This window comes from Scomber scombrus, chromosome 16 (assembly GCF_963691925.1).
Source record: "Scomber scombrus chromosome 16, fScoSco1.1, whole genome shotgun sequence".
Classification (NCBI taxonomy): domain Eukaryota; kingdom Metazoa; phylum Chordata; class Actinopteri; order Scombriformes; family Scombridae; genus Scomber; species Scomber scombrus.
The window spans coordinates 8,847,096-8,873,223 of NC_084985.1; the positions used below are offsets into that span (position 1 = coordinate 8,847,096).

Below are 26,128 nucleotides of genomic sequence, written 5' to 3' on the forward strand. Positions count from 1 at the left end.
CTGAAGTTTATTTTTCAAGAGTGCATATCTTGATATTTGAAAAAAAAAAGTTTCAGGGATCGGGGAAAAGTATGCATTTATTTACTATTGACTTATATATAACTATTGGATTTTTTAAAAACTCCTAAGTTATGAATATTGGCATGTCCGGACTATACTGTAATATGTGGATTTGACTCCAAGTTTACATTAAATCCCAAAACAGAAGACAAGGAGAAAAGAACATTTGCTTATATTGGATTTTTTAATAACACATTTCAATATTGCAACAGCCATCAGAATTTCTTCTACCAGGTAAAAATCATCAAAAACTAACAAAAAAAGTAACTTTTTTTTTTCCCAGTTTAATATTCCAAACACCTTTTTCTTGGCTATGGCCCTAAATTCAAACAAATAAAAACCTTACACAGTGAGCAGATATTATATTTAACACATTGTTCTTCAAACAAATTATAAAAATAGATTTAGCATTTTCAAATACATATTTACAGTATTAAACATCTATCATAATGGTCACAGTAACAGAGAGGGGGGACAGAGCAGGAACAACTCAAGTTTCATTCATTGTGGTGACAAGGTCCAGTTTGTCGTGTGCTAGTGATTGTGTGTGTCTTTGTTCATGTGTTTGTGTTTGTGTGTGTGTGTGTGTGTGTGTGTGTGTGTGTGTGTGTGTGTGTGTGTGTGTGTGTGTGTGTGTGTGTGTAAAAGGGACCATCCAAGTGTTTCTTCAGGATATGTTAACATGTGCGTGGTAACATCTATAAGGACATATGAGTTTATCCATTTTGACATAACAGTTACAGAGGAGAGTACAAGGAGAAATAACTAAAACTCTTTTTGTACCAAATACAAACCAGTTAGAATATTCCAGTCAAAAATGTATGTACCTTTCATTGTGAAGCTGTATGATACTTAAATAATGCCCCGCTAAACTTCTTCCTTTATGTCTCCTGCATTGAAATAGGACAGGAAAGGCGAAGGACGGAACACTGTACAGAGTTCTGGGAGTTAACTGGGAAAAAAAGTGCAACCACATACAGTAGTATGGCAGAGCATGATAGTAACAGTAACTTAAACATGATAATCCAACAGCAAAAAAAGAAAAAAAAGACATCTTTATGACATTCTGTAATACTGAATCCATACTGCAACACACACACACACACACACACATTGTAATTATACAAATCCAATGATAATGGACCCTAAAATTAACTGTAGCAGATCCAGTGTTCAAGAATACACAGATACTGTGTGCTGACAGTAAAAATCCCCTAGTGTTCCTCTCACTTCCTGTGTACAAAAACAACAAAAATCTGTTTAGTATAAACTCACGGTCATATAATAAACTAACAAATATTTCATGATGTAAACCCAAAAACAAGACAACTGCTTCGCTTAATGTTTAAATATTATAAGTTAAATAAACCTTCCTAACCTCTTTTTTTTACATTTTTTTTTAAAAGAGGTTAAACATAAATAAATATGGATAAATATCTGCCTCTGGCCATCTTCCAGAGTTGGCCTGAGCTCTATACAGAGTATTAAACGTGGTAGTGAGAGAGGCTTTGGAGAGTAGGATTTTCCCAAAATGACATCTGGGCTAAAGGGGAAAATTTGATGTTTTCAATTCACATAGAAGACAATTGGAGAGCACGGAGGGAATAAAAGAAATATGCTTGGGAGTAGTGAAACAGACAGCGACATACAACAAATTAATAAACAATCAAACATGTTTTCAACCCTTCGCTTTACAATTGTATATCCTGCAGCTTTTGTTTCACTGTCACTAGCTCTGAAAAGCAGGCTGATATTCCTGAAAGTACAGTATATCATCACCCACAACTTCCTTTGGCTCAGTGAGCACACGTTATATACTTTATTTATGACTGTACTATATGTCAGCCCTGTTCATTTAGCCATTTTGCGGCCTCATTCAACTCTGCAAACTTACTGGACCCTTGACATGGGGCAGCTCAGTCTTGTAACCGTCTACCACTGACAGCTCTGAAACTGTGGATTACCTTCCAGCCATGTTTAATCTTCAGAAATGTTCCTTTACCATCTGATCAAAAATCCGCTCTGACATGTACAATGATATGATGCTGCATCCTCCATAATAACTCAGTTCCTGTCCGATGTGAAATCAGCTGGCGCAGAGAGTCACTTTTATCAGAAACCAGTTAAATTGTTCCTGGCTTTGTCAGTATTGTTTCTGAAATGTGGTAAAGGGAAATTCCACCCAAAATGTATATGTGTCATTGAGCACTTGTTCATAAGCGGTGTGTTTGCAGCGTAGTACATCTCTGCCTCTGCTGTACCTCAGTGGTCAGCATCAGACTGAACCCGTCCTGGTAGAGACAGTATGTCATTTGTCTTAATGCACTGATCCAGAACCAGTGCGATGCAGCTGACACAGTTAATGAAGTTCAAAGTGCAGATAGAGGTCACAAAAAGAAAAGTCACATGACATCACTCCTCTGCTATCCCCCCCAATTACGACAGGAACGCTGCTCGTCTCCATAAGGGATTCATAGAAAAAAAAAAGGAAGGAAGGAATCAAGGAAGGCATGAGGAAGTGTGGGAAGGAGGAGTAAATAGAGGAGTGCAGTTAACTGAAAGATCTGTTCATCTTCAGTCTGGAAAAGCCTTCTCTCTCTCTCTCTCTCCACCCCATCAGCATCCATCTGCACATGTGTGTGAGTCCGCAGCAGTAGCAGCAGCGTAAGACTGGGTGTCGACTGTTTTTTTATTTATTTATTTATTTTTTTTAGACCTGCACACCACGGCCGTGCATTTGGATGACCTGGGCTCTGAGTGTCTGGATGGCAGCCAGTATCAGCTTCTGGTGCTCCAGGGAAGTGATGCCAAGGCTCAGTACATCTCTGTGAACACAGAGATAGTGATTTAGCAAAATAAATTCAAAATATGTAACATTTATTGTAATTTGTGCCATTATAATAGAAGTAAAGCTTTATTTCACCCACAGTTTTAATCATTTCCTAATCATTTCACAGGGAAAGTTGTAGACCTGGACCCTATATTCCCAACTTTTTGTGTGAGTAAAGGAGACAATCATTATTGAAATTTGTCCAGTATTGAGCGACAGTGCTTCAGCCTGAAGCCATGAAACAGACTACAATGTAACCCGAGATTACATTTAGCCCTGTCAATGTATGTCCATTAAAAGTGCTTGTTTTTTTGCCACAGACATACTCAAAATGTTATTGTGTCTGACAACATTATGGAAAGGATCATACAGATAAATGAAATGTTTTTCCTAACCGTTAGCTTGATCCAGTCTGTTGTTGTTGTCATGTACAACCAAATCTCAGCTAAATATTCAGCCATGACATCAGCTAAATCTTTTACATAAATCTATGCTACTTCTTGTGCGAAACTGGTTAGACACAACAACAAACGGACCAGATCAAATGAAAAGTAAAGAAAAACCTTTTATTTCTCCGTGTGGTCCTTTGTATTGTGTTGTCATAATAACAATCTGAGCCTGTCAGTGGCAAAAACAAGCTCTTCTAGTTTTTGACTGGGCACTATTGCCCCAAAGATTACATTGCAGCCTGTTTTATGGCTGTCAGCTGAAGTGCTCTCGCTCAGTATTGGACTAGTTTCAAAAACTGTTGCTCCCATTAGTAACTTGGACACAAAAACATGGGAAAAAAGGGTCCTTGTTAAAAAAAAACAACCAAAGTTTCCCTTCAAATTAGTTCAGCATTTAATTAGAGTTGAATAATCAAAAGTATATCAATCAAACACTGTCTGTATTTCACATATAATTAGTGTCAAATTACATTGTTCTATCCAGGAAACCTTGCAGAAAATAATCAAGAATGTAAAGACCCGTAAAATAGCACAGTAACAAGCTGTCCATAATTTTAAATGTCAAATGAATTGGAAATATCCAGAAATTCTGAAAAACAAGACAGATGAGATAGATTTTTTTAAATGATTTTTTTTTCTTTTTTCGTCTTTTTATTCAAAACAGCGAAGTTCAGCGATATGTATTGAATGCATGGCGTGTTTGTATTTAAATAATTAATGGTAGCTGTCAGTTACAGTGATTAAAATATAAAGAAAAATTAGCAGCACAAAGTGTGTGACTAATCACTGCGGAAGAGTTAAATATGAAGTTAGACATATAGTTTTATATTTATATTTTCCCCCCAATGTGCCTGTCACTCAAAGAGCCTTTTCAGATGTAGAAATATTATCTTCAATTGTCAAAAATGAAGAAAAAGAGCAGACATTATACTAAGTAATTTAATTGTTTATGCAGTTATCTCTTCAATTATTTGTTCTTATTCTTTGCCACCCATTGAAAGTTCACAGAGACGGTGCTACTCACTGTACAGTCATTCGTGCCACAGACTCCAAGTAGCAGTATCCTGCAGCAGTGAAGTTGTCCTTGTATCTGCCCATGTCCACCGCATCCAGCCACTCTCCTACCGAGTTAAATGATGGGAAGGAGGGTAGAGGCCTCTCTGCTAGCGTAATGGATGAACTCAGGGTCCTAAAATAGGGTTGAATGTCCAGAGATAGGAAATTTACTGAAATGTACACAGAGAGACTATACACAAAGAGACAGGGTGCCCATTTACTGAACGTATATATCACTTGAGCTTACCTGCGTGCCAGTGTGGAGGAACCAATGCCATCAGGCGAGCGAATGCTCTTGCTGAGGGCTGAGTGGATCTGGCTGAAGCTGGGTCTCTCTGTCCTCTCCTTCTGCCAACAGTCCAACATCAATTGATGGAGATGTGGAGGGCAGTTAACTGGAGCTGGCAGCCTGAAACCATCCTCAATGGCTTTGATCACCTACAGCATTTACAAAGAGAAACAGAAAATCAATAACATCAGGTTACAAAATGTGGAATTAGTGTTGTAATTTTCTATTCATCATATTTCAATTGGCTAAATTCCCAAGGATGACTCCGACTGGTAGGGCTGTTTGGGGGAAGTATATGAGAATATAGAAAAGTTCCGCCCTCCTAAAAAAAGTTGAGTAAGGTATTTTAAAACTTTTATTTTTTTTCTTTTAACAGTGGTGTTTAGTTGCCAAGAACAGCAGTCTGTTGACAGTACCGATCCTTAGCAACCTCTATGTGGATACATAAAGGGTGGAAAAGTGCTGGTGCATCCAATTTTTCTTATCACTAATTACACCTCCTACAATGGTTTTCCTTTTTGATAATTGTGCTTATTTTGATTCAGTGTCCTTTTAAGGTCACCTTACGAGCCAGCACAGACTGCATGACAAACCAAGTTTTAATGAGCGCTTTTGCTTGGCTCAACAATATGAACTGAATACAAATCTAAAGTAAGATCTTGACAAAAACTACTACAGCTATAAACTACACAGCAATTACCCCAAATATTATCACAAAGACAAGAAAGGTAACCTTAAAAAAACTGAACAATAGGAAATCTTGCATGACTGACTGACTGAATGTGGCTTGAAAGGTCACTTAACAGGATATTCAATGTCACTTAGTATTACTTCACAGGATATTTGATGGGGCATCACATTAGCTGGGCTCATATCAGCAGAAAATTGTATTATAACATTTTAATTTCCTATGATACGTTGTAGGCTTGTGGATTTCAAAAACAATCCTGACAGGTTTGAAGTAGAAGAGGAATAATAGGTGAAACCAACTGTAAGAGTTAATATTTTCTTAAAGCTCCAGGTCTATATTTTAGGGCTCTAATGGAATATTTTTGCATGATTTACAGTTCAAAGAACTCCTTAATTATCGTATACTAGTTCTTTATGCAGGCCCTCACTTCAGACTGTCTGAAAAAGGCAGCTTTAGCTCCTGTCTCTTAAAGGCCCCCTCTCTATGAGACCACTCTGTTCTGATTGGTCAGCTTCAGGAAGCTTCCTTCCATTTTCGGAGGCTACATAAACGAACAGCATTTTTCTAGTTCTTTACTTGAAATACAAACTTTGTTACATTCGTACATGTTCATGACGCAATTCGATCCGAAATATGCAACTTTAACAACAAAGACTATGAAATGGACGGCCATTTGTGTGCACGCACCAACAATCTGATGTCATGACCAAGAGGAAGTAGAGGTAACATTGCAAATGAAGCGTTCACAGCGAGCTGAAGCCCTGGCTTTTGACTTTAAAGTTTTAGACCTTTGACCATGTTTAATATAGACATTTGACATCATAACAATATAAACATAACAGAAAATCACAAAAAGCCTGATATGTCCCATTGAAATGCTCCTACGATACCCTATCCACTCTAAAATATAAGAAACTAAATACAATGTGAGTCTTAGAAAATGATTCATCTTAGCTTAGCATTTTTCATCTACTCCTGTGAAACCTCACTGTCTTCAATAGCAGAGCATGAAAGCATCCCTCAAGACTTCCTCAACGTTCCTTGCTCCTCCATCAAACTAATGTTGTCCCCCATTCAAAAACCATTCACCGTAACACCTCAAGAGATTTCCTCTCAATATGTCTGGGGACATGCAATCCATCCTCCTCACGATCACTCTAAGAATTACAATCTCCTGAAAGGAGGAAATAAAGTCAGAGCATAATCACAAAAATGACATCCATCAGCAGCAATTTTTCCTAAAATACTCTCTCTTATCTTTACCTAAACCCACCCACCGCCTCACTACGCCATCCTCCCAGCCCCTTAAGCTCCTATCTCACTAAAGAGCATTCATAAAATGCTTTTCAGCGTTTGACATTTTCCATTTAATCAAAGCTGGTAGGTAAAGGGCACGATGGATCACAGGTGGACAGGCCAACCAACAATTCCGTTATGATATAATGTATCAATTTAAAGTGGATTAATAAACCCGACGCTCTACAAGCTTGACCTTTGCCCTCGCAATTGGAAAGTTTGATAATATGAACTATGCTGAAAGGAAACTTTCTGCTGCTTTGTGAAGGGGACTGGGGAGGGAAAAAAAAGCCTCTAAAAAGCTTGCTATTCTTGTGCCTGCTGAATAACTCATGCATATTAATTTCGGACATTCAAAAATGGTAGATGCTAATCTCTCGTTTTTTAACTATGCACCTGCCTGCATAAAGTGTAGGCATTATTTTATGATGACAGTAATTTAAGAGGGCATTAGCATGATGAAGCCTTTGGACCTGATGAACAATAATAACCCTTGAAATGATCGCCATCTCCTATGATACTTTTCAAAGCTCTGTGTGTAGTCAGCTTCAATGAAAAATAGTAACAAAGAATAAGCTGCTTGCTGTTTTTTCTTCTGAAGACTTGCATCATGCTTTCAGCTGCACTTTAGAGGCATGACTTCCTTTAAAAAATAGAATAAAAACTTTTTTTTATTTAATTTTTGAAGGACAAAGAGGTAGGAGTGATGACAGCAGAATAGTGTACCCACCCACACTGACTTGTAAATAATAGGTTGCTTCTGAAAAGCGGCAGGGTCCTATCGACTGGACAATCTCTTCAACCCCCAAAATAGCAAATGCTTTACATTTCTCAAAAGAAGCTGATTTATTTTTTTTTTTGAATCTAGAGGGATTTTCAACACTTTTAAGAGCAAGATGACATTCGGGGACAGGCGGAGGCCACTGGAAGGGGGTCAACGCATCCTTATGAGAAAACAGGATTGGTCATGGAGCTGATGCAGACTTAAAAAGGGGACTTAGGCCCTGCAAAAGCTTTCAGAGGTACTGTGGCTTCTTGGCTTTCTGTTAATAAGATCCACGCTGGCTATGGATACAGAGTTCACTGATAAAGAGAATCAGTAAAAGGTGAAAAAGGGAGGGCGACTGGTAAAGTATAGATATTAATGTGAAAAAAATGCAGGCAGGAATATAAAGGAAATAACTGGAGAGATTAATGCAAAGCACTGTCCCTTCTATCTCCTTTTCTATATACACTTACATCCTGGTTGCCCATATCCCAGTAGGGTCTCTCTCCATAGGACATGACCTCCCACATGACAATTCCGAAGCTCCAGACATCTGAGGCTGAAGAGAAGCGATGGTACTGGATGGCCTCTGGAGCGGTCCACAGCACCACACTCTTCCCGCCATGCTGAATGTGAGAACAGGAAAGGGAAGACGTAAAATAAAAGGGTGCATAGAGTTCACAAAAGTAAAGCTTTAATATTCTCTTTGAAAAGCTTTGAACTTATTTTCAGTAGATCAAAAGAATCTTTAGAGGACTGGATTCACCTTGAGTGGAACTAAAAAATATCCAGGGAAATACAGCCTAGAAATTGTTTTTTTTTTCTTATTATTTTTACTGAACGCTTAATTGTATGACCTCAAGTGAACCTGACATGACGTGCGTTAACTAACATTTGGTCAAATCTCGTTAAAATATCACCCCTACATGTGTAACCTTCCTACTGATGGGAAGTTGAGGGTCACTAAGCAGAACATAAAAATACAGAATTTAGTATATCGAGAAAAGAATCGACATGGTCATCTCTTACCAGTGTGGTGTAGATAGCCTCTATCTTGTCCTCCTGAAGAGGTCTGAAGCCAGACACCTTGCAGCCCAGATTGGAGTTAACCAGCACCTGAGAAAGGGAAAACAAAGTGATTAGCATTGGTTATATTCAGACAGGAAACAATCTCCACCCTGGTGGGCAAAGCTCTTATCTAGGAACAATTGATTATTTCTAAGAACAAGTGGTCCTGTTCATTTTCTGCAATGTGACCACTGCATTTGCAGTTTGACAGACAGGCTTTTTTTAGGGAAAACAAACAAACAAACAACCTAGACGTGACAAAACAATTTTCTTGTCGTTTTCAGCTTCATGTATTCCTCTAATAAAAACGTCCAGGCAGGTAATTGTCAAAGATGTTTGCAGACAAGGACATATTGTATTCTATAACCCACCTGCAAAAACTTGTCTGAGACATACATCACCCAACACCCTCTCTGCTATCATCTCCTCCCACCTGCTCCCTTTACCTTGTGTGCTGCCAGCCGTTTGTGGACGAAGCCCATTTCAGTGAGGTACTTCATTCCTGATGCCACACCGGTCAGCATATCCATCAGCTGCATTACACTCAACTGGCCTTCGTGTTTCTGAGGTTATGAGTGGTGAAAAGAAAGGCAGAGAAGATTTTCAAGAGGGAAATAGCGGAAAAGAAAAAAGATGAAGAGAAGAGAGGATAACAAAGAGGGGAAAGAGACAGAATATAGAAAAGAAGAGTAAGATGAGTGCAAAGTCTGTACTGATCCAAAAAAAGATGACGCATCTGTTACATCAGTACAATGTGGCGCCCACTGAGCTGAATCTCTTTATTTGGGGAATAAAAATAAACAGGACATTAATTCATATCATTATAAACCACGCTGCAGTGGTTCAGAGAGCAGAGGGGCACAATAACAGTTTACAGAAGCTTACAGCGTCTTTGAGCACAAACACTCAATTTGTGTGGTTAATTATGCCCCTTTTCCTTATTACTCTAATAAGCACAAGTACTTTCTGCCCTAGGATTGTCGTATAATAGTAGTTAATTTAAGATTATTATTATTACAGAATGTCTTGTAATGTGCGCAAGAGCTCAAAAACAGAGGATAATGGCTTTATTTTGGTATTAGACAAGTGCAAATAAGCACATAAGCTATATCAATACGCAATACATATTGCACAAAAGCTTACCCTAAGGAATGAATCTAAGGCTCCATTAGACATGCTCTCCACTATGATCATCATGGTGTTACCTGGACAAAGACAGACAGCAAGACAAGCAACATGAATTGAAGTTAAAACTGGGTTAAAATGTAGAGAATCAAGAGAAAAAGCAGAGCAAGCGAGAGCGGTAATAGAGACAGAGACACAGAGAGAGAGATAGAGAGAGAGAGAGTCAGGGGAGATACAATAAAGTGAGTCTAGTCCACTTGGCAGCACGGCAGGCATTGTGCCAAGCCATTCTTCACCCAGTGAACTGTGGTGAAGCCGGGAGAACCTGTGTGCTGCCCTGGCTGTCTCAGCAAGTTTAACGACCCTCAAACACTCAGGCACACACACACACACACACGCACACACTCAGGCACACACACACACACACACACACACACAATCTGTGCACAATACACACAGAGCAACAAAGTCCAGGTACAGTATGCATGTTCATATACACATACACACGTGTGCACACACACACACACTGTGTGCCCAGGCACAGATGGCAGGAATCCAGCAGTGCTATGAAGTGCACAGAGAAGGAAAATAAGACTGCAGCAGTTGGAGGAGAAAGGAAACAAGGATATAGGAGGAGTGGATTATGGGAGGCAAAAAGATAGAAGCTTGATAGATAAATAAACACCTTGATATCTTATATAAATGTATATATCCTGAGAAATAATGATAGACTGGCAGTTTCTGCAGGCAAGGCACTGTAAAAAAATAAAAAATAAATTGGCATTCTCATGCACTTCATGGTTTGCCAGTAACTCAGGCTTTCAGAAACTATTTGGAAAGGTTACCAACAACAGTGGGGAACTGTGAGTCAGCACAGAGACACTGCCATCATTTAATTAATCCAAGTTGGAGAGGGGATCAGTGGTCTCACTATGTTGGTGGGTTGCACAGGGTTGGAATGACGGCCAAGGACCAACTTAAAGGAATTCTACCATTTGTGTCATCTGCTGGTCTGTTGGATACTGTGCTGTGGATTAAAGAATGTAAAAATGCAGAGAAGAGGGATGATAAGCTGGGGTCTGAAAGTGAACTGAAAGTCCCTGAATTGTACTGTACATCTCATGTTCTGTTTAACACGAACATACTCTTGTATCAGGTTGCCAGAGTACTTCAATCATGTATGAAAATGTTTTTTATAATATGACTATTTAAATGATAGGTTCACACATTTTCAAGCCTGGCTTAAAAAATTGCATGCTTTTTCTTAACAATCATTCCTCCTGGTTATTGTCCATTAAGATGTAAAATTCTTGTCTTTTGCAAAAAAAAACAATTTGAAAGTTTATCTGAGGATAATATGAGGCTTCAGGAGTTGAAGTTAGTTGAATGAAGTGAATATCTTCCAAAGTTAGTGTTTTAGTAAAAAAATATAATTCTTTGTGTCTCAATGGACAGTGTTTTTCTGTTCAGCTGCAGTGAACAGAAAAACAATTTGGCATTGAAAAGACTGTAATTTTGAAAGATATATAATTGCTTTGACTAATTTGGACAGCTGAAGCCTCATTTTGGCTTCAAATAAACTTGAAATACATTTTTGGTATATACAGGCTGTGGATTCTGTCTCCCATCACTTACATTGAAAGATTATCATGAAGGGATCTTCTAATGGTCAGTATGAACAGGAGGAACGATTACAGCAAGCAAATCATGTTTCAGACATGTCAATAACAGTGCAGGTGAGGGGTCGGGACTCGTAGCGTTGCGACCAGGTTACATCACTGTCTCTCTCTCTCTCCTCAGCTCTGCTCTGCTCTCTGTTTCTGTGTCATGGATTGTTTAAAGAGCCGCAGGTCTGTGTGCCTGCTTGACAGAGGGTGGGGCTGATCTACACACACACACACACACACACACACACACACACACACACACACACACACACACACACACACACACACACACACACACACACACACACACACACACACACACACACACACACACACACACACACACACACACACACACACACACACACAGAGCAGAGAGGCCACAGGATGAAGCTCTGCATTCACACAAAATCCAGCAATGCGGCACCATCCCGCAGGGTTGTGTGGAGGTGTGTGGGCGTGTTTATTGGTGCTTTAGAACATAACTGTTGTAAAACAATCAGAAAATAACGTTTTTATTTATCTGAATTACAGCTTAGTTCTCGCCAGTGCTGCTTGCTCTCTTCAATCACGCTCTAGCTCACTCAACCATCGCTGCTCTGTCTCTCTCTCTTTCACTAGTTGAGCTGAGGTCCGGGGGTGGGGGGGGGGCAACTTTAAATGCTGACAAACTGACAAATCCTGCATATCATGCCTTTAAGGGAAAAGTAAATATTATATATTGTTGTAAAAAGAAACAATCAGCAAATGCAAGCACCTCTGCGCTACGTTCCACATGTTTCTTTTCGGAAAAAAGGTAACACAGAAGCTTATTGCGTTTTCTATAATCCTATCACCTATAATGCTGGAACTGCCAGTAAGAAGGTGGGAGCAAACGGTGGGTCACAAAAGAGGGAGCTTTTTCTCGTTAATGACACCCATGTTTTTATGTGGCCTTGAATTATGGCAGGAAGGAGGTGGGTGCTGTCTGCTAGGCATTGTGGAGGGAAAGAAGGGGGCTGAGTGAAGACCTGGTGGGGGGTAAGTGATGTAAAGCAGGTGATTTGTAGTCTAACAGTATGTGGGTGTGTGCATGTTTAGTGTTTGTGTGCATGGATGTGTGATTGCATGCCAAGTGAGGAGGCAAGCAAGCAGGTGTGTGTGTTTGTGTGTGTGTGTGTGTGTGTGTGTGTGTGTGTGCGTGTGTGTGTAAATGATAGTGAAAGGAAAAAGTGAGCATATGGGACTGCCTTTATGTGTGTATGCGTGCATGAAGAAGCATGCACCTGAGTTATGTGTGTGTGCGTGATGGTGGGGGAGATTGGAGTGGATCTCGGGGCCCCGCTGGGTCTCTAGCACCAATTACTGTACCCTGCACATCTGCTGCCATCCTACTGAGCACAGAGTGTGTTTGGGAACTGCGCCCACACACACACACACACACTCTCTCACACACACCACACGGAGTATCACTGCAGCAGTAACAAAAACTTCACAAAGTCTTTAAAGCTTCTCCCTTCACCTGCCATTCCCATTAACCTCTACCTCATCTTCTCTGTCTCTCGTGTCTCATTCCTCCGTCTCCACCCTTCAAGTTTATCTTTCTTTCCCTCCTTCCATCCTGTTTTCGCCGTAGGACCTCAATTGCTATCTGTCAGCGGAAAATGGGCCTTGATGTAGCTTGGCTGCTATCGTAAGGCATCCATCCCTCGACTCTTCAACCTTTTTTCCTCTCCCATCCTCCAGTGCCGCCCTTTTCGCTGTGAGCGTTGACCCCCTCCACGTGTGTGATATTGAAGTGGTCGGAGTGTCCCACTGCTCTTCCCTCTTCTCTTCTCCTATCCATCACCTTTGCTCCTCCTCCTGTTTGCCTCCTATTTATCTCCATACTCACCATAAGTGATGACTCCACCCTTACATGTTTTTAACCTATTCTGATTCCCTGCTTCTCCTACATCCTCCCCAATCCTGTGTCTTGGCTCACTTCCTTTTTCCCCATCCCTGTTTCTTTGGTAATGGAGGTGTCACATTCCTCCTTTAAACCTCAGATTTTCCCCCCTCCACGCTTCCTCCCCATCTCCTTCTTTCTGCTTCATCTCTCTGCCTTCCTTCCTCCTTACCAGTAGTAATGACTCCCTCTAGTCGGATGATGTTGGAGTGGTCAAACTGCCCCAGGATACCGGCCTCGCTGAGGAAGGAGCGGCGCTGTTTCTCAGAGCAGCCGGCCCTTAACGTCTTTATGGCCACCGGCAGCTCTCTCTTACTGGGCAGCTTCAGGCAGCCGCGACACACCTCCCCAAAGTCACCTGTAGGGGGAGACAGACAAACAGAGGTCATGATCTCTTTTGGTAGATGAACAGCCAGAGAGAGAGAGCAGAGAAAAATGTTGCAGGTCAGGTTGGTGATATGGAGTGATATCTGCAGAAAGATCAAAACAAAGTCAGAAGGAATAGAAAGGTTGGAGCAGAATCAATTGAAGAAGCACAAACATATTGGGGAGGAAGAGAAATGATGCAAATGAATACTATTGAGTGGGAGCAAGAAATACAAACGGATCAAAGAGAGATCAAAGATGGGGCAGGGTGCGAGTCAAACAGTGGAGCATAAAGTAGAGACAAGGCAAATATAACTGATTGAACTGCTATGTCCAATATGTTTTGAAGGCAGGTAAGAGGATGGTGCAGGAGGTCCAACAATACTTTGGTTTGACTCAAGATTGCTCATGCAGTGGATGGTCGCAGCTCTGTTCTGCTACCTATGTTCATACTGTGATTGATCTTTTCATATTTGATAGTGGAAAAGGTTGCAATTTTAGGAGTTCTTCCACTTCTAAGGAGTTTCAAAGACGTGGGCATTTACCAGGAAGGGAGGGTCTGACAAAATGTAGGATTCAGGATTTTTTCGAGCTAGATCTATACTAGAGTCTAAAAGTCAGGATATCTTGACTTTTGCTGCTTCAGTTTTGAGTTTTGCCAGAGTAACCCTTAAAAAACCTGCAACAAAGTTACCTGTGTGCACAATTCTCTCAATCTTGATGCTTGAGTTGTCCAGCTCCTTGGCAAAGGCGTGAACGGCCTGCAGCAGATCCTCGCAGGTCTCTGGGTCAATGTAGGTCCTCCGTGTCGGAATCTTAACTGGATTGGTGCAAACACACACAAGCATACAATATAACATTAAATGGGACAAATGAGATACACATTTCCACTCATTTATATTCTGGGGCTCTACTGAGATATCTCTGTATGATTTACAGTTACAAACGTCACATTTATCCTATACTGGCTGTCAATGCAGCATCTCAGTTCAGCCTCTTTCTGAAACAGGCTGTTTTAGCTCCTGTTTTTGGATCTGGTGATCAACCCTCTCTCAACACAAAGGCAAAACATTTCTCATGTCTGCAACACATGTCTGCTTAGTGCTCTATTGAGGCTAATGTCAGTGGAGATATGTGTGTCTCTGCTTATTCAACAAAGAAGTTCTATCTCTGAATGATTGTTGAACATTAGACTAAAATGCTGCCCTTGCTTTTTGATCAAGGCAAGACAAAAATCAATACCTGTGTTTAACCACTGACGTTTGAGATAGCTGAAACATTTTCTGCTGTTATACTCCACAATAGCCATAGGCAGATTGCAACATTCTCAGTTTGACATGTTCACACAGTTATTTGTGGTAATAATAACCAAACATAACACAAAATCCAAATAGATTCTTGTGTCAAAAAATGTAAGGGTGTTTTTTTCCCCTTCATTTAACAATATGCAAAACGCTTCCATTCATGTATATATAGTCTAATTCTCTCCTTTTGTTTGTTTTGACCTTATAAACTCCAGAGACAGAGAGAAAAACCGGGATCAAAGGCTCAGAGTGCTCAAATCTGACTTTGGGTTTCTTTCACAAGGCTTTAGTCAGATCACAGAGCTCTTCCACCGGGCTTTTTGTCTTTTTGCTTGCTTCCAAATGTTATCTCACTAACACACACACACACACGCATGCATGCACACGCACACGCACACGCACACACACACACACACACACACACACACACACACACACACACACACACACACACACACACACAAAATAACAGACATACACAAACACACTATAATCTTCACTCAGAAACTGGGACAGGACATAATAGACAGTAAAATGCTGAGGCAGAGAAACCTTGAAGTGCCATAGTACTTGTAGTTGGCTTGCTGTTTTGTCGTTAGCTTGAGACTTTGGGCACTAACTCTGAGACTCCGCCACTTCAAAAAAATATGACAGCTTAGAAACCTCAGCATAAAAAAATCTCCAAAAATAATATGGTTCTATGTCCTTGATCCCCCATTGTGACATTTGATAAATAGCCTAGGAAGTGTTAAAGTGATGCTTTTTCAGCTACACAATGTGTGAACATACAACAATAGGACTGGGGCCAAAGTTAAAACAAGTTTTAAATACCAACTTGGAGTCTAAAGTCTAAATAGATGAATAATTTTATGTTGCTTTACAAAGAATAAAAGGTTATTACTAATTATTATTGTGACTAATTTCTTTCAAGGACCTCGACAAGATCACTACTGTGATACTAATTAGATGCAACAATTGGAAATTCCAGCTGACATTTAGAGCTGAAAGTGTTATTGACTTCAACTGTTTCACTGTACACAACGAAACAAAAAAGCTACCTGCTTTCTCAATGAGCAGCTTGTTTTCTTTATTAACTGCCTATTGTATTTACCCAACACTAACAACTGGCAAATACACTTGCCAGCAGATAGCCAATAACCATTAACCAATGTGGTATAGTTCTCAATTAAATGACCTTTGACCCTTGTTACTGCATGTTAAAGCTAACCTTCCCGGAAGAAGGCTTGTAGGTTTCCCAAAAGCCAGACCAAGGCCCTGAAATGTGATTACAGCTCCAGATCGACCTGAGGGATCCTATACTGGCTGCCTAATAACGGCTTATTGATCTAACAGACACACACACACACACACACACACACGTTTGCTTGTGTGTACAAATGCACTCACAGATGATGTTGCACGTGCATGCGCGCGCACACACACACACACTGACAAATAAAACAAAAAGTCCAATTATGAAGCAAATTAAACCTTTACTATTCAAGGCCAGTGTTGAGTGGACGATCGAAAACTCTTTTTTGTCATATCGGCTTTTCAGATACACTGCTGTCACTTAAAACCATCTTTACAGTACACACATAACAGGGGATGCCCATGTGCCTCATAAAACGCACAGGCTGAAAATGACTGAAAACGTTGAGGCACTTAAATGCCACACACACACACACACACACACACACACACACACACACACACACACACACACACACACACACACACACACACACACACACACACACACACACACACACACACACACACACACACACACACACACAGGCATGCATCATTTGCTCCGTGGCTGATTAGTTTCAGGGTTAACTGTGTCACTGCCATGAGCGATTGAGGGAAAATAAAGCATATTCACACTTGGATGCATGAGCGGCACATCTTCAGTGGACCACAGAGTGAACACACATTCAGTGAAGCCACAAATATTTTCACTGTAGACAAAGGCCACAAACTCAAGCGCTTCATCACGCCTCACTATCAAACCCCTCTTTCCCTCTTCATTTCCCCAGATGCCTTCTTTTGCAGTTTCTCTCTTACATGCAATCAGACTATGGACGATATCTAAAACTGGTCCATTAATGGAGATTACAGATGAATCTTGATCCTTTCCTCCATTCCCCCCCATTGCATGTTTGTAGGTCACATACTTTGACATAAAACTAACATTCTGAGCAATGTCATCAATGATGGGTCTCTGTGTGTTTGCCAACTCATCTCTTCACATTCCATCCCTCTGACCACATCCGACACTCAATCATTTATCCTTCTTTCTCCCTCTCCTTTTTAGTCTGCTTTATAACTCGCACACTCATTTATTCACTCATTCGCTGTCCTAATGCGTTAATATATGGCTGTGGAATGTGTTTCAAGAGTCTGGCAGGCAAACAGATGGGAAGAAGGAAAAAAAAATTTAAATCTACCATACAGAAATCACGTTCTTGCAAATGGACAATGCAGATCTGCAGCACCATGAGACCATGAGAGCACTGAGAGTCCACAGTCACAGAGCGGGATGCAGACTCAAGGGAGTGTGTGGTGGATGAAAAGAATAAAAATGTGTTTTTGTGCCCATTTGCGTGAGTGTCCATGCCCTACTAAAAAAAAAAAGGTGTGTTTGAAAAGCAAGCCGAAAAAATGTGTGTGTGTTTGTGTGCGTTTCTATGTGTGTATTGCGTGCTTGTCAGCTGTTGGCATGTCTTTGTTTGGGCAGATTTAATTCCCAGCCGCATGGCTCCGGCTCATTATTCATCAGGCATAGTGCTCCAAAACTCTCCAGAGAGCTCAGCATGCTGGGAGATTAAACAACGCAAATGAGCATGCACACGCGCGTACCCCCACACACACACGCAACATTTACAAAACTGTGCGCACATACACACACACACACACACATTAGTAAAGCATTAGAGCACACACACACAAACAGGAAGAGATATGTCAAACTACTTCTATTCTGTCACTGTCAAACAAAAAGCCTATTGAGAGCTGAGTGAGCAGATTTAAAAAAAAAAAAAGAAGTATTTACAACCTTGTACAACATCATTTATACAACAACAACAACATTTAAAGTCCCGTTTTGGAGGTGCAATCTCTGTTACTGCCTGCCTTGTTCAGTTCTGGAACCTTTAGCCCTTTTCCCCTTTCTCCCCTCCCCCTACCTCCGGCTCTTTATCTGTCCCCTCCTCCTGATTTCGATCTCTCCCCATCAAAATCACCCGCACTCACCACCTAATGGAGTGTGTCAGTGTGCTCAGAGTTGGCTCGGCATGCACTCAGAATTAAGAATTAATGCCGTGGCGCTTCTTAATGCCTCAAAAGTCATCTGCAATGCATGTGTGTATTCACATGCATTCCAGCACATGGAACAGGCAAGACAAAGCATTTATTGACAGATTCCTCCTCTTATCCCCTGAGCTTGAACATAAACACACAAAAACAATACGATGGAGTGATCACCACTGTCACTTACACTGGAAGTAAAGTTCCTCGTCTCCCTCCTGAGAAGCTTTGCTATAGCCGCATTGTCTACAAAGAGAAACAAAGACAGGCATCAGGCATGTTTTATCCCAATAGGCAGACACAAAAAAACACAAGCATCAGACTCTGTTTATCTTGCAATGTAATAGATTGTATGGAATGTGCAATAACTGTGGGATGAGACAGAGTGGAGACAAGAGTATTGATAGTGGCGATGGAGAGGATACGGAGAGGTATTCAGAAAGACCCCTGATGTGACGGCACTGATGAGCAACAGAAAGATCTGAGGCTGAGTAAGTGGAAATCCTGCCTGATTTGACTGAGCGAGTCACAGACACACACCGATCAGCCCGAAATGGATACGCTATTGTTGTTCCACGGCGATCGGAGTTTTTATGAAAGAAGGCGAACACACATACATTTACGGGCAACTGTACTTCTTACGCGGATGTGCACACACTGTTATCTCTCATCCCTGGCCACCACAGGGGTTCTAAAGAGGAGAGAGCTCTTTATGATCTGACTGCTGATGGCTTTTCGGCTTAGAGGAAACTTGGCTCTTTACACTCGCTCGCTCGCTCACACATACACACAAACACTGTAAGTGACAGATTAACAAGTGATGAACAGGCATTCTGGCTGCCCGGCACCATGCTTACTTGGATTAGAGAGAGGGATGAAAAACAAGACAGAAGGATACAGCCAAGGCATTGGAGAAAGTTTTGATGGTAAAATTTTCACTGCAGCCGAGTTTCTAATGACAAACAGGAGGCCTATTTTAAAAACATTTCATATAATTGTATATGAAAATATAAGGTAGTGAGCACTTCTTAGGGAGACTTTGTAGTCCTGAACTGCATTTTGGTTTATATACTGTGGGGTTTATGACAGAACAAACCTGTTTATGTGTGTTCTCATATCAGCATCATATCAAGTAATTAAGAAACACAATAATAGGTTCTGGTTACTGTGTTTTCAGGGATTAAGGATAAAAAGAGACAGGGACAATCTGGTGAAGGAGCATTGATCACAGCATGGAAAACTTTAATGTCAGAAAGAAAAAAAAATTGAGGGCTAATGACAATGAGTGATGAAGTCCATGGACGTGTCTATAGACCTGTGCGTGCGTGTGTGTGCATTTATATGTTTGAGTGAAATATAATATCTGCTCAGGGAGCTGTGTGTTAATGGGAATGTCAGAACACATCAGCCCTTCACACAGAACCAGTACAACCGAGAGGGAGTTCACATAGAGCCTGGCGGACTCCCATTGTGTGATTTAATCATGAATGTGTGTGTCATGCTCGCTTCTTTACCTATATGCATATGTGAATATTTATGTGCTTCGGTGTAGGGTTATACAACACTTGTGTGTGTGCATTTTTACAGGATTGTGTGGTTTTTTTTTGCATGTGCATGTCCCTGTGAGTGTTCGCGCGGGGAGACGAGGGTGAGGCTGACACATCCCTCAGCCTGTGTAGCAGCAGGGTCTGAGACAAGGTCAGGACCCTGTCTGTCAAAACACACCAGCAGACACATGCAGCACAGATCCTCAGGGCAGGAGATACCAGACAGGGGAGAAGAGACAAGAATTAATAGATAAGGGAGCACGGCAGAAAAAGGGAGCGAAGGGGGAACAGGAGGGAGATGAGGACCAAGAGAAACAAGATGCAAGCGACCTAAGGGGGAGTAGAGGTAAGGGAACAAATGGGGAACATGGCAAGGGGATAAGGGGCAAAACAGGGGATTAATCACTAAGAAAAAAATGTTGGGAAGCAGGGAGAGGCAGAGGAGGTGAAAATAAGAGGTTACAGGTAAGAGAGTAATTGGGCAGAAGGGTATGCAAGGAAGGAGATTTAGTTGAAAAGGCACACAGCACGGCCCGTAAAGTACAGGGGTGAGAGTAAAGGAGCAAGGAGAATAGGAAGGAGAGGCAAAAAGGATGGTTGTCTGGAGTACAGGGCAAGAATGTCTGAAAAAGATTAAAATTAGGGAGGCAAGGCAATGACAGAAAACTTCTTATACAAGGACTGATGAGTTAAGGGAACGACAAGAGGCAAATGAGCAAAACACCAATTGAAAGCACATGAATATATGATTTAAGAGGAAAAGTCAAATGATTATGGAATATAGGAAGTGAGGGAGACAAGGGGGCAACTAAGCCTCAGAGACAGGAAATAAGAATAATTGGCGAGGCTGCATGGAGGCAAAGTTGCATGACTTGATTCCTTTTCCATTACTTTTGAAATGTCACAGATGTGACAAAAATGAAATAGCAGATGCAAAGTAGTTCTTTTTAGATGGTGGCTTCTTTTGGGGCATGAATTCAACAGAGGAAAGCTGGAGGAAGAAGAAAAGGAACCACAGAAGGATAGAAGCGATGGCAGGACAACAGGGAGGAAATGAGAGGAGCATAAAAAAGGATGGGAGAAAGAAAAGAGGAGGAGGGGGTAATGGAGGATGGGGGGGTGCAGACATGCCAGTGTACCTGGGCATCAGCTGTGTGAAGGGAGGAAGAGGAGAGAGAAGAGGAGGAGGAGGAGGAAGAGTGGAGAAGGAGGTCGAGAGCAGCACCACGTTAGCAGGAGTAACATTGGAGGAGCTCGAGCAGACGCTGCTGGGAAGAAAAAAAAGGGGTGGGGGGTGGTGGGGGGGTGCCAATGTCAATCCTGGCTCTGTTCATTACTTTAAAAGAGTCAACACAACTTGATGGACTGATGGATTCCTCTTTTCTGATTTCTGAAATATGCTTGATGCTGCCAAATCATTTTGCCAAACATACAAAAATGATAAAATAATAATGGATAACCAATCCTATGAAAATGTGATGAAATTTATCCAGCATTTTAATGTGTCCCAAAACTGTCCCAATTTTATACTAGAATTCTGTACCAATTTTTAAATTTTCACACTTCAGAGGAACCAGATGGCTGTCACTAAACTACAGGCAGAAATAAATATTTGGATGCCAAAACACTGAAAATTCTTGCCAAATTCTGTCACTTTCAGCTCAGCCCAATCAAATGTTAATTTTGGCAATGATTTACATCTTATTCTTAGTCACTTTGAATGACTTAATGCAATTAATGAGGACTAAACTGAACAATTTTGTCATAAATGATGAACACAAAATGTCTGTCCGTGGCTCTCAGCTCAAAGTAAATTCATTCCTTACTGAGATGTAAATCTTATATGTAAATACGTAGTTTTTAGCATTAAAATATGAGTTAATAGCGCGTTGATTGGGGACTTAATTTTGTTGTTGTCTGCATGAACTGAGCCTTTAAACTTTGACAAGAATTCTGCTCACTGTTGCCCTTTGTCAAGAAATCCCTCTTGTGAAAACATTTCGGCAAGTTTTTACTAACATAGTTCATACTATGTGACTATGTTCATAACTATGTAAGGGGAATGTGTTTCGTTGGCATCAGGAAATAAATCCAGAATCTTTCCCATGGGAACTTTCTTTTAAAAGAGAGCCATTTAAGTTGAAATCTCCTCTGAATGTGCAAAATTGACTAACTTGAAGTGCTCTAATTCACTAGAGTATTGTTTTGGTGTCATAATTATTGTGAAATAAAGCTTTAGAGCAAGGCTTTTTTTGTATTCTCAAGAATCAGCATGTCGTCTACACATGACATTATAATCATGATGGTAACGGCTGTAAACACAAAGGAATCATGATTTTGGTTGAGAAAATGATCATTGGTCCCACTGTATTTAAAAGCATCTCAATGGCAGTTTCAAGTGAATTATCATACAGCTCACTCACACTCGTATTTTCAGGGGAGAGCTTTAAAAGCAGAAAAAGGGAACAGATGCCATGTAAATTTAGTCTATTCACTGCCTGCTCTTTCCTCTCCGTACATGAATTCTCTTCTAAAATAAAGTGCAGTTATGGAAATAACATGAATAATGGCTGTTGGAGTAGAAATATAATCCTAGCTGACAGGTAAAGTGAAGCAGAGAGGAATTGGGCCAGCACAGACTTATGTGCAGCAAAATACACGGAAAATTAGGGAATTTCATGAAGCCACTTAAAATTTCATCCATTACAACGTCTCTTGTTTATAAGATTCAAATTACTGACACGTTTATTTTCTTGTATTACTGAGAACTGTTCTTTATAAATCTACACTGGGGTGATCCCTGACAATGTGAGTAGTTTTTTTCCAAAACTGTGTCGCAAACAAACCTTAAAGAAATTATATTTTTAAGCTAAGGTTAAGAATAATTAACTATTCCAAACTTGCAATCAAGGTAATGCTGATATAAAATGAAATGGCCATATGCTGTATTTCCAATACTGACAAAGAACACTTTAGAATGACAAGTTTTACATTTAAAATGGAAGACATCTGTGTCTGATTTGAGTCATGAAAGCACTGATCTGTACATGACACACAGCACACTACACTGCCGTGCTTAAGACCTTTTCTCTTGGCCTACTCGTCTCTTCCTTCTCTCATTTTTTCCCCTTCAAATCCCACTTTTTGTCACCGAGAGTCAATGGCCCCATGAAATGACCCTCTCTGCTTTAATTCCTGCTCATTCCTTTCCTTCTTGATCTCTTTTCCATCTCCTGTTCATGATACCTTGTTACTCACTCACCAGACATAGACATACTCACACACTCAGTCCCAAGACGCACACGCACGCAAGCCGGTGTGGTCAGTGAAGGGTAAACAATCTCTGCACTGACCAGTCAAGCCTGGGCTTCCTGGAGAATGTTTGGGCAATGCCCTGGAACTGTGGTTCTATCAAACTCTGTCAGGCACCAATGTCTGTGTGTGTGTGTGTGTGTGTGTGTGTGTGTGTGTGTGTGTGTGTGTGCGTGCGTGCGTGCGTGCGTGTGTGTGTGTGTGTGTGTGTGTGTGTGCGACTGACAGGATAGAGTTAGATAGGGTGTTGAGGACTCAAAGAGAGGAAAATACAATGTATTCATTCATTTTTCCCCCCCCATCAGTTCTTTCCCCACATCATTCTTACTGAGAATTCTGATTAGTTTTCTACGTACGTCACAGCTCCAAATGACTACAACGACAGCGAGGGAGACTTTAAGTCCATAAAACACTGGCCAGACAACAGCAAGTCACATAAGGTGCAGACATGCCGGTGTGTTTCGCGGCAATGCAGCAGTGTGGCACGTTAACAGGATCACACAGTATAGCATGAAACACAATACAACATAAAACATGAACTAGGAATGCTACACTGAATGCATTGTGGGCTTTTTTATTTTCCACTTACAACTAATTCAAGGAGCCAATCTGTCAAGCTATAATTCACCAAAAAATGTGAAGAGAATGAACCTTGTAGAAGTCTAGATTTTGTTATACCTCAATAATTTTCACCTCATCCACTGTGACAGCTAAGATACGCGGGAAAAACACATCACCGAATAAATGAAGAAGTGAGTACAGATGCTGGGGGCACCAATTCATGGAGCAAATCAGAAAAAAAATGTTGCCCCTACCTTTTTTGTATCATCTACCTGCAAGTATCCTAATTAGGAGGGTAATGAATTCTGTTGCGGTGTGGCAAATCCACCCATGCTACTGCCTGTCTTTACATTTAAACAACAGGAAAGTAATCTGCGTGTTTGTTTTGGACTTTAGAGCTACAGGGACAGAATTAGTTAAGAAGAGGGACACCTAATCCATGCACACATTCTAGAGCTGCTGACACATACTTTACAATAATAGTGAGAAATTAAGCCAGATTTTCCGATTAAGTGGCTTTCAGGGGCGTGCAAAGTATCCCTGTGCATATCCATAAAAGTAATGCGTGCCTCCAATGCGTGCGAACGCCTGCCTCCGTGCCCTCATGTGTGTGCAGTAGGACTAATTTGCATGTGTCTGTGTGAGCGGGCAGAAAGATGTAACTGAGACCCTCCAGCTATAGCCGGGAGCTGGCTGTCTTTGCAAACAACGAGAGCATGGTAATTGAGGCATCAAGCCATTCCCCCTCTTTGTCTCTATGCAAAACATGAAGAGCAAGTTAATGGTCCAGCAGCGATGAACAATGGAGACCACTTTCAATGAATGCAGTGATGGAAATAAAAGAGAGAAAGATAAGCATTATTATTCAATCCTGGGCTGCACACAAGGGGATGAAGCTGTTTTTTCTCAAAGCAAGAATGTATATGAGTGCACTGAGAAGTACACACATATACTACAGCAGCATTTGTGCTTAAAATGAGACCAAGGCTGTGTGTGGGTGAGTTTGTGTGTATGTCTATATCCACGCCTCTCCCATATCTTTCTTTATGGGTGTTTGACTGACAGCATCAGTGTGTATGCTGCTGTTGTGAGTGAATAGAGCCCATTTCTACACCTGGTTGACTCCATCATTGCACTGTTTGTGTGTATCTGAACTGGTCTGCTGGTTTCTCTATCACAATCCTTTCTGTATACAGGTAGCTACAGCTGTGCAAAAGACCTGTTTTACTTTATCTGGCTAACGGACGACTCTGATGGATATCTTTGTGTCTGTTTGTTTGCAGAGAGAAGACAAAGAGAATTCACACAAACTATGCAAATCAATGCTTCCACAATCTATTTGAATATCTCCATGGGTGGATATCAGTTAAACGGCAGCCAAATGAAATGAAAACAAGACTAGGTCAAAACCTGGTATATATTTTACAACGGATACAGGAAGTGACACATGGTGACAACTGGCCAAGGCGAGAGATGAAGTTAAATCATCACTAAGTCAGTCAGTCACTCAGTCACAGACATTTGGGTTAACAGGGCTAACCCCGTTGTTGCAGTCCAACCAAAAGAAGTAGCACAAAAACAATTGCTTTTCGGGCCGTATGTGCATGTGTGTAACTGTGTGGGTGTAGATATGCTCCCTACTCATCTGCTTGCATGTGTGATGGTGTATACAGTAGCAACTCTGTCAGTGCGTGTTTTTCTGTGTGGGCGTGTGTGAGGCGAGCTGGCAGAATATAGAATTGGATAGGAGTCAAAGAGCAAAGTGGTTGGAACGGCAAGCAGAAAATGCACACCCCCACACACCCCTCCCCACTTATCTGCTCGGCTGAATACAACATGCTAGTATATGGCAAGATATACTGCAATAAATAGGAGTGCAATAAATAAGTCAATTACACATGCGTTAACTTGCCTGAAATGATACAGAATAGCGGTATTGTGTAGAATGAGTAGTTAGTTGATTCATTGTGTTTGAGTGCTACTTAAGTGGAAGCTTGTCACAAGGTATTAAAGAAGTCACTTTAGTTAACTTTCAAGACTCTCAAAGTGTAACCAAAGGAGTTAACAATGATTTGTATCTATCAGGTTCACTTAACTCATATAAAACTTTATAGCTTTTATAGCTATTCAGCTTTTCTTCTAATAAAATACACATTTGGTCTTGATAAAAGTACATAGTTAATTCAAAAGTTATTTTTTTAACAAGACTTAATAGCCAATTGATACAGTACATAATGATTCAATCTCTATACAATACATTTTTTTTTACTATTAATTAGTAAAAGGGTTCACGTTGCTCATATTTTTTAAATAATAAAACACTGAGTAAATGTTTGACTTCTGACATGTTTTCGCAGTCATAGTCCAACAGCAATGTGTTGAATTTAGCGATGTAGGGGTCACATGACAATTCATGAACTGCACTTTTAAAATTGACCCATATTAACTCAGTATTTCATGTTCTAGGTTGCTACTTTAAACCTTATTATGAAAATAAAGAAA

The 26,128-nt window shown here is 40.7% G+C and overlaps 1 protein-coding gene across 7 annotated transcripts in view; it reads right to left on the reverse strand.

Moving 5' to 3' along the window:
* Positions 1 to 2,704: 2,704 nt before the first annotated feature.
* The window catches only part of LOC133996953 (ephrin type-A receptor 7-like), a 110,240-nt gene continuing 86,816 nt past the window's right edge, over positions 2,705 to 26,128 (reverse strand). For 2 of the 7 annotated variants that reach the window (XM_062436468.1, XM_062436465.1), the window contains exons 8-17: positions 18,397 to 18,452; positions 14,285 to 14,410; positions 13,397 to 13,582; positions 9,649 to 9,710; positions 8,952 to 9,068; positions 8,467 to 8,553; positions 7,911 to 8,063; positions 4,643 to 4,833; positions 4,364 to 4,519; positions 2,705 to 2,885 (exon numbers count right to left, since the gene is read on the reverse strand). In XM_062436468.1, the coding sequence (XP_062292452.1) occupies positions 2,771 to 2,885; positions 4,364 to 4,519; positions 4,643 to 4,833; positions 7,911 to 8,063; positions 8,467 to 8,553; positions 8,952 to 9,068; positions 9,649 to 9,710; positions 13,397 to 13,582; positions 14,285 to 14,410; positions 18,397 to 18,452 (1,249 nt within the window). In that variant the 3' untranslated portion in view covers positions 2,705 to 2,770. Of the gene's footprint in view, positions 2,886 to 4,363; positions 4,529 to 4,642; positions 4,834 to 7,910; positions 8,064 to 8,466; positions 8,554 to 8,951; positions 9,069 to 9,648; positions 9,711 to 13,396; positions 13,583 to 14,284; positions 14,411 to 18,392; positions 18,453 to 20,892; positions 21,022 to 26,128 lie in introns of all 7 variants that reach the window. The other 5 variants (XM_062436469.1, XM_062436466.1, XM_062436463.1 and 2 more) reach the window with 4 other exon arrangements.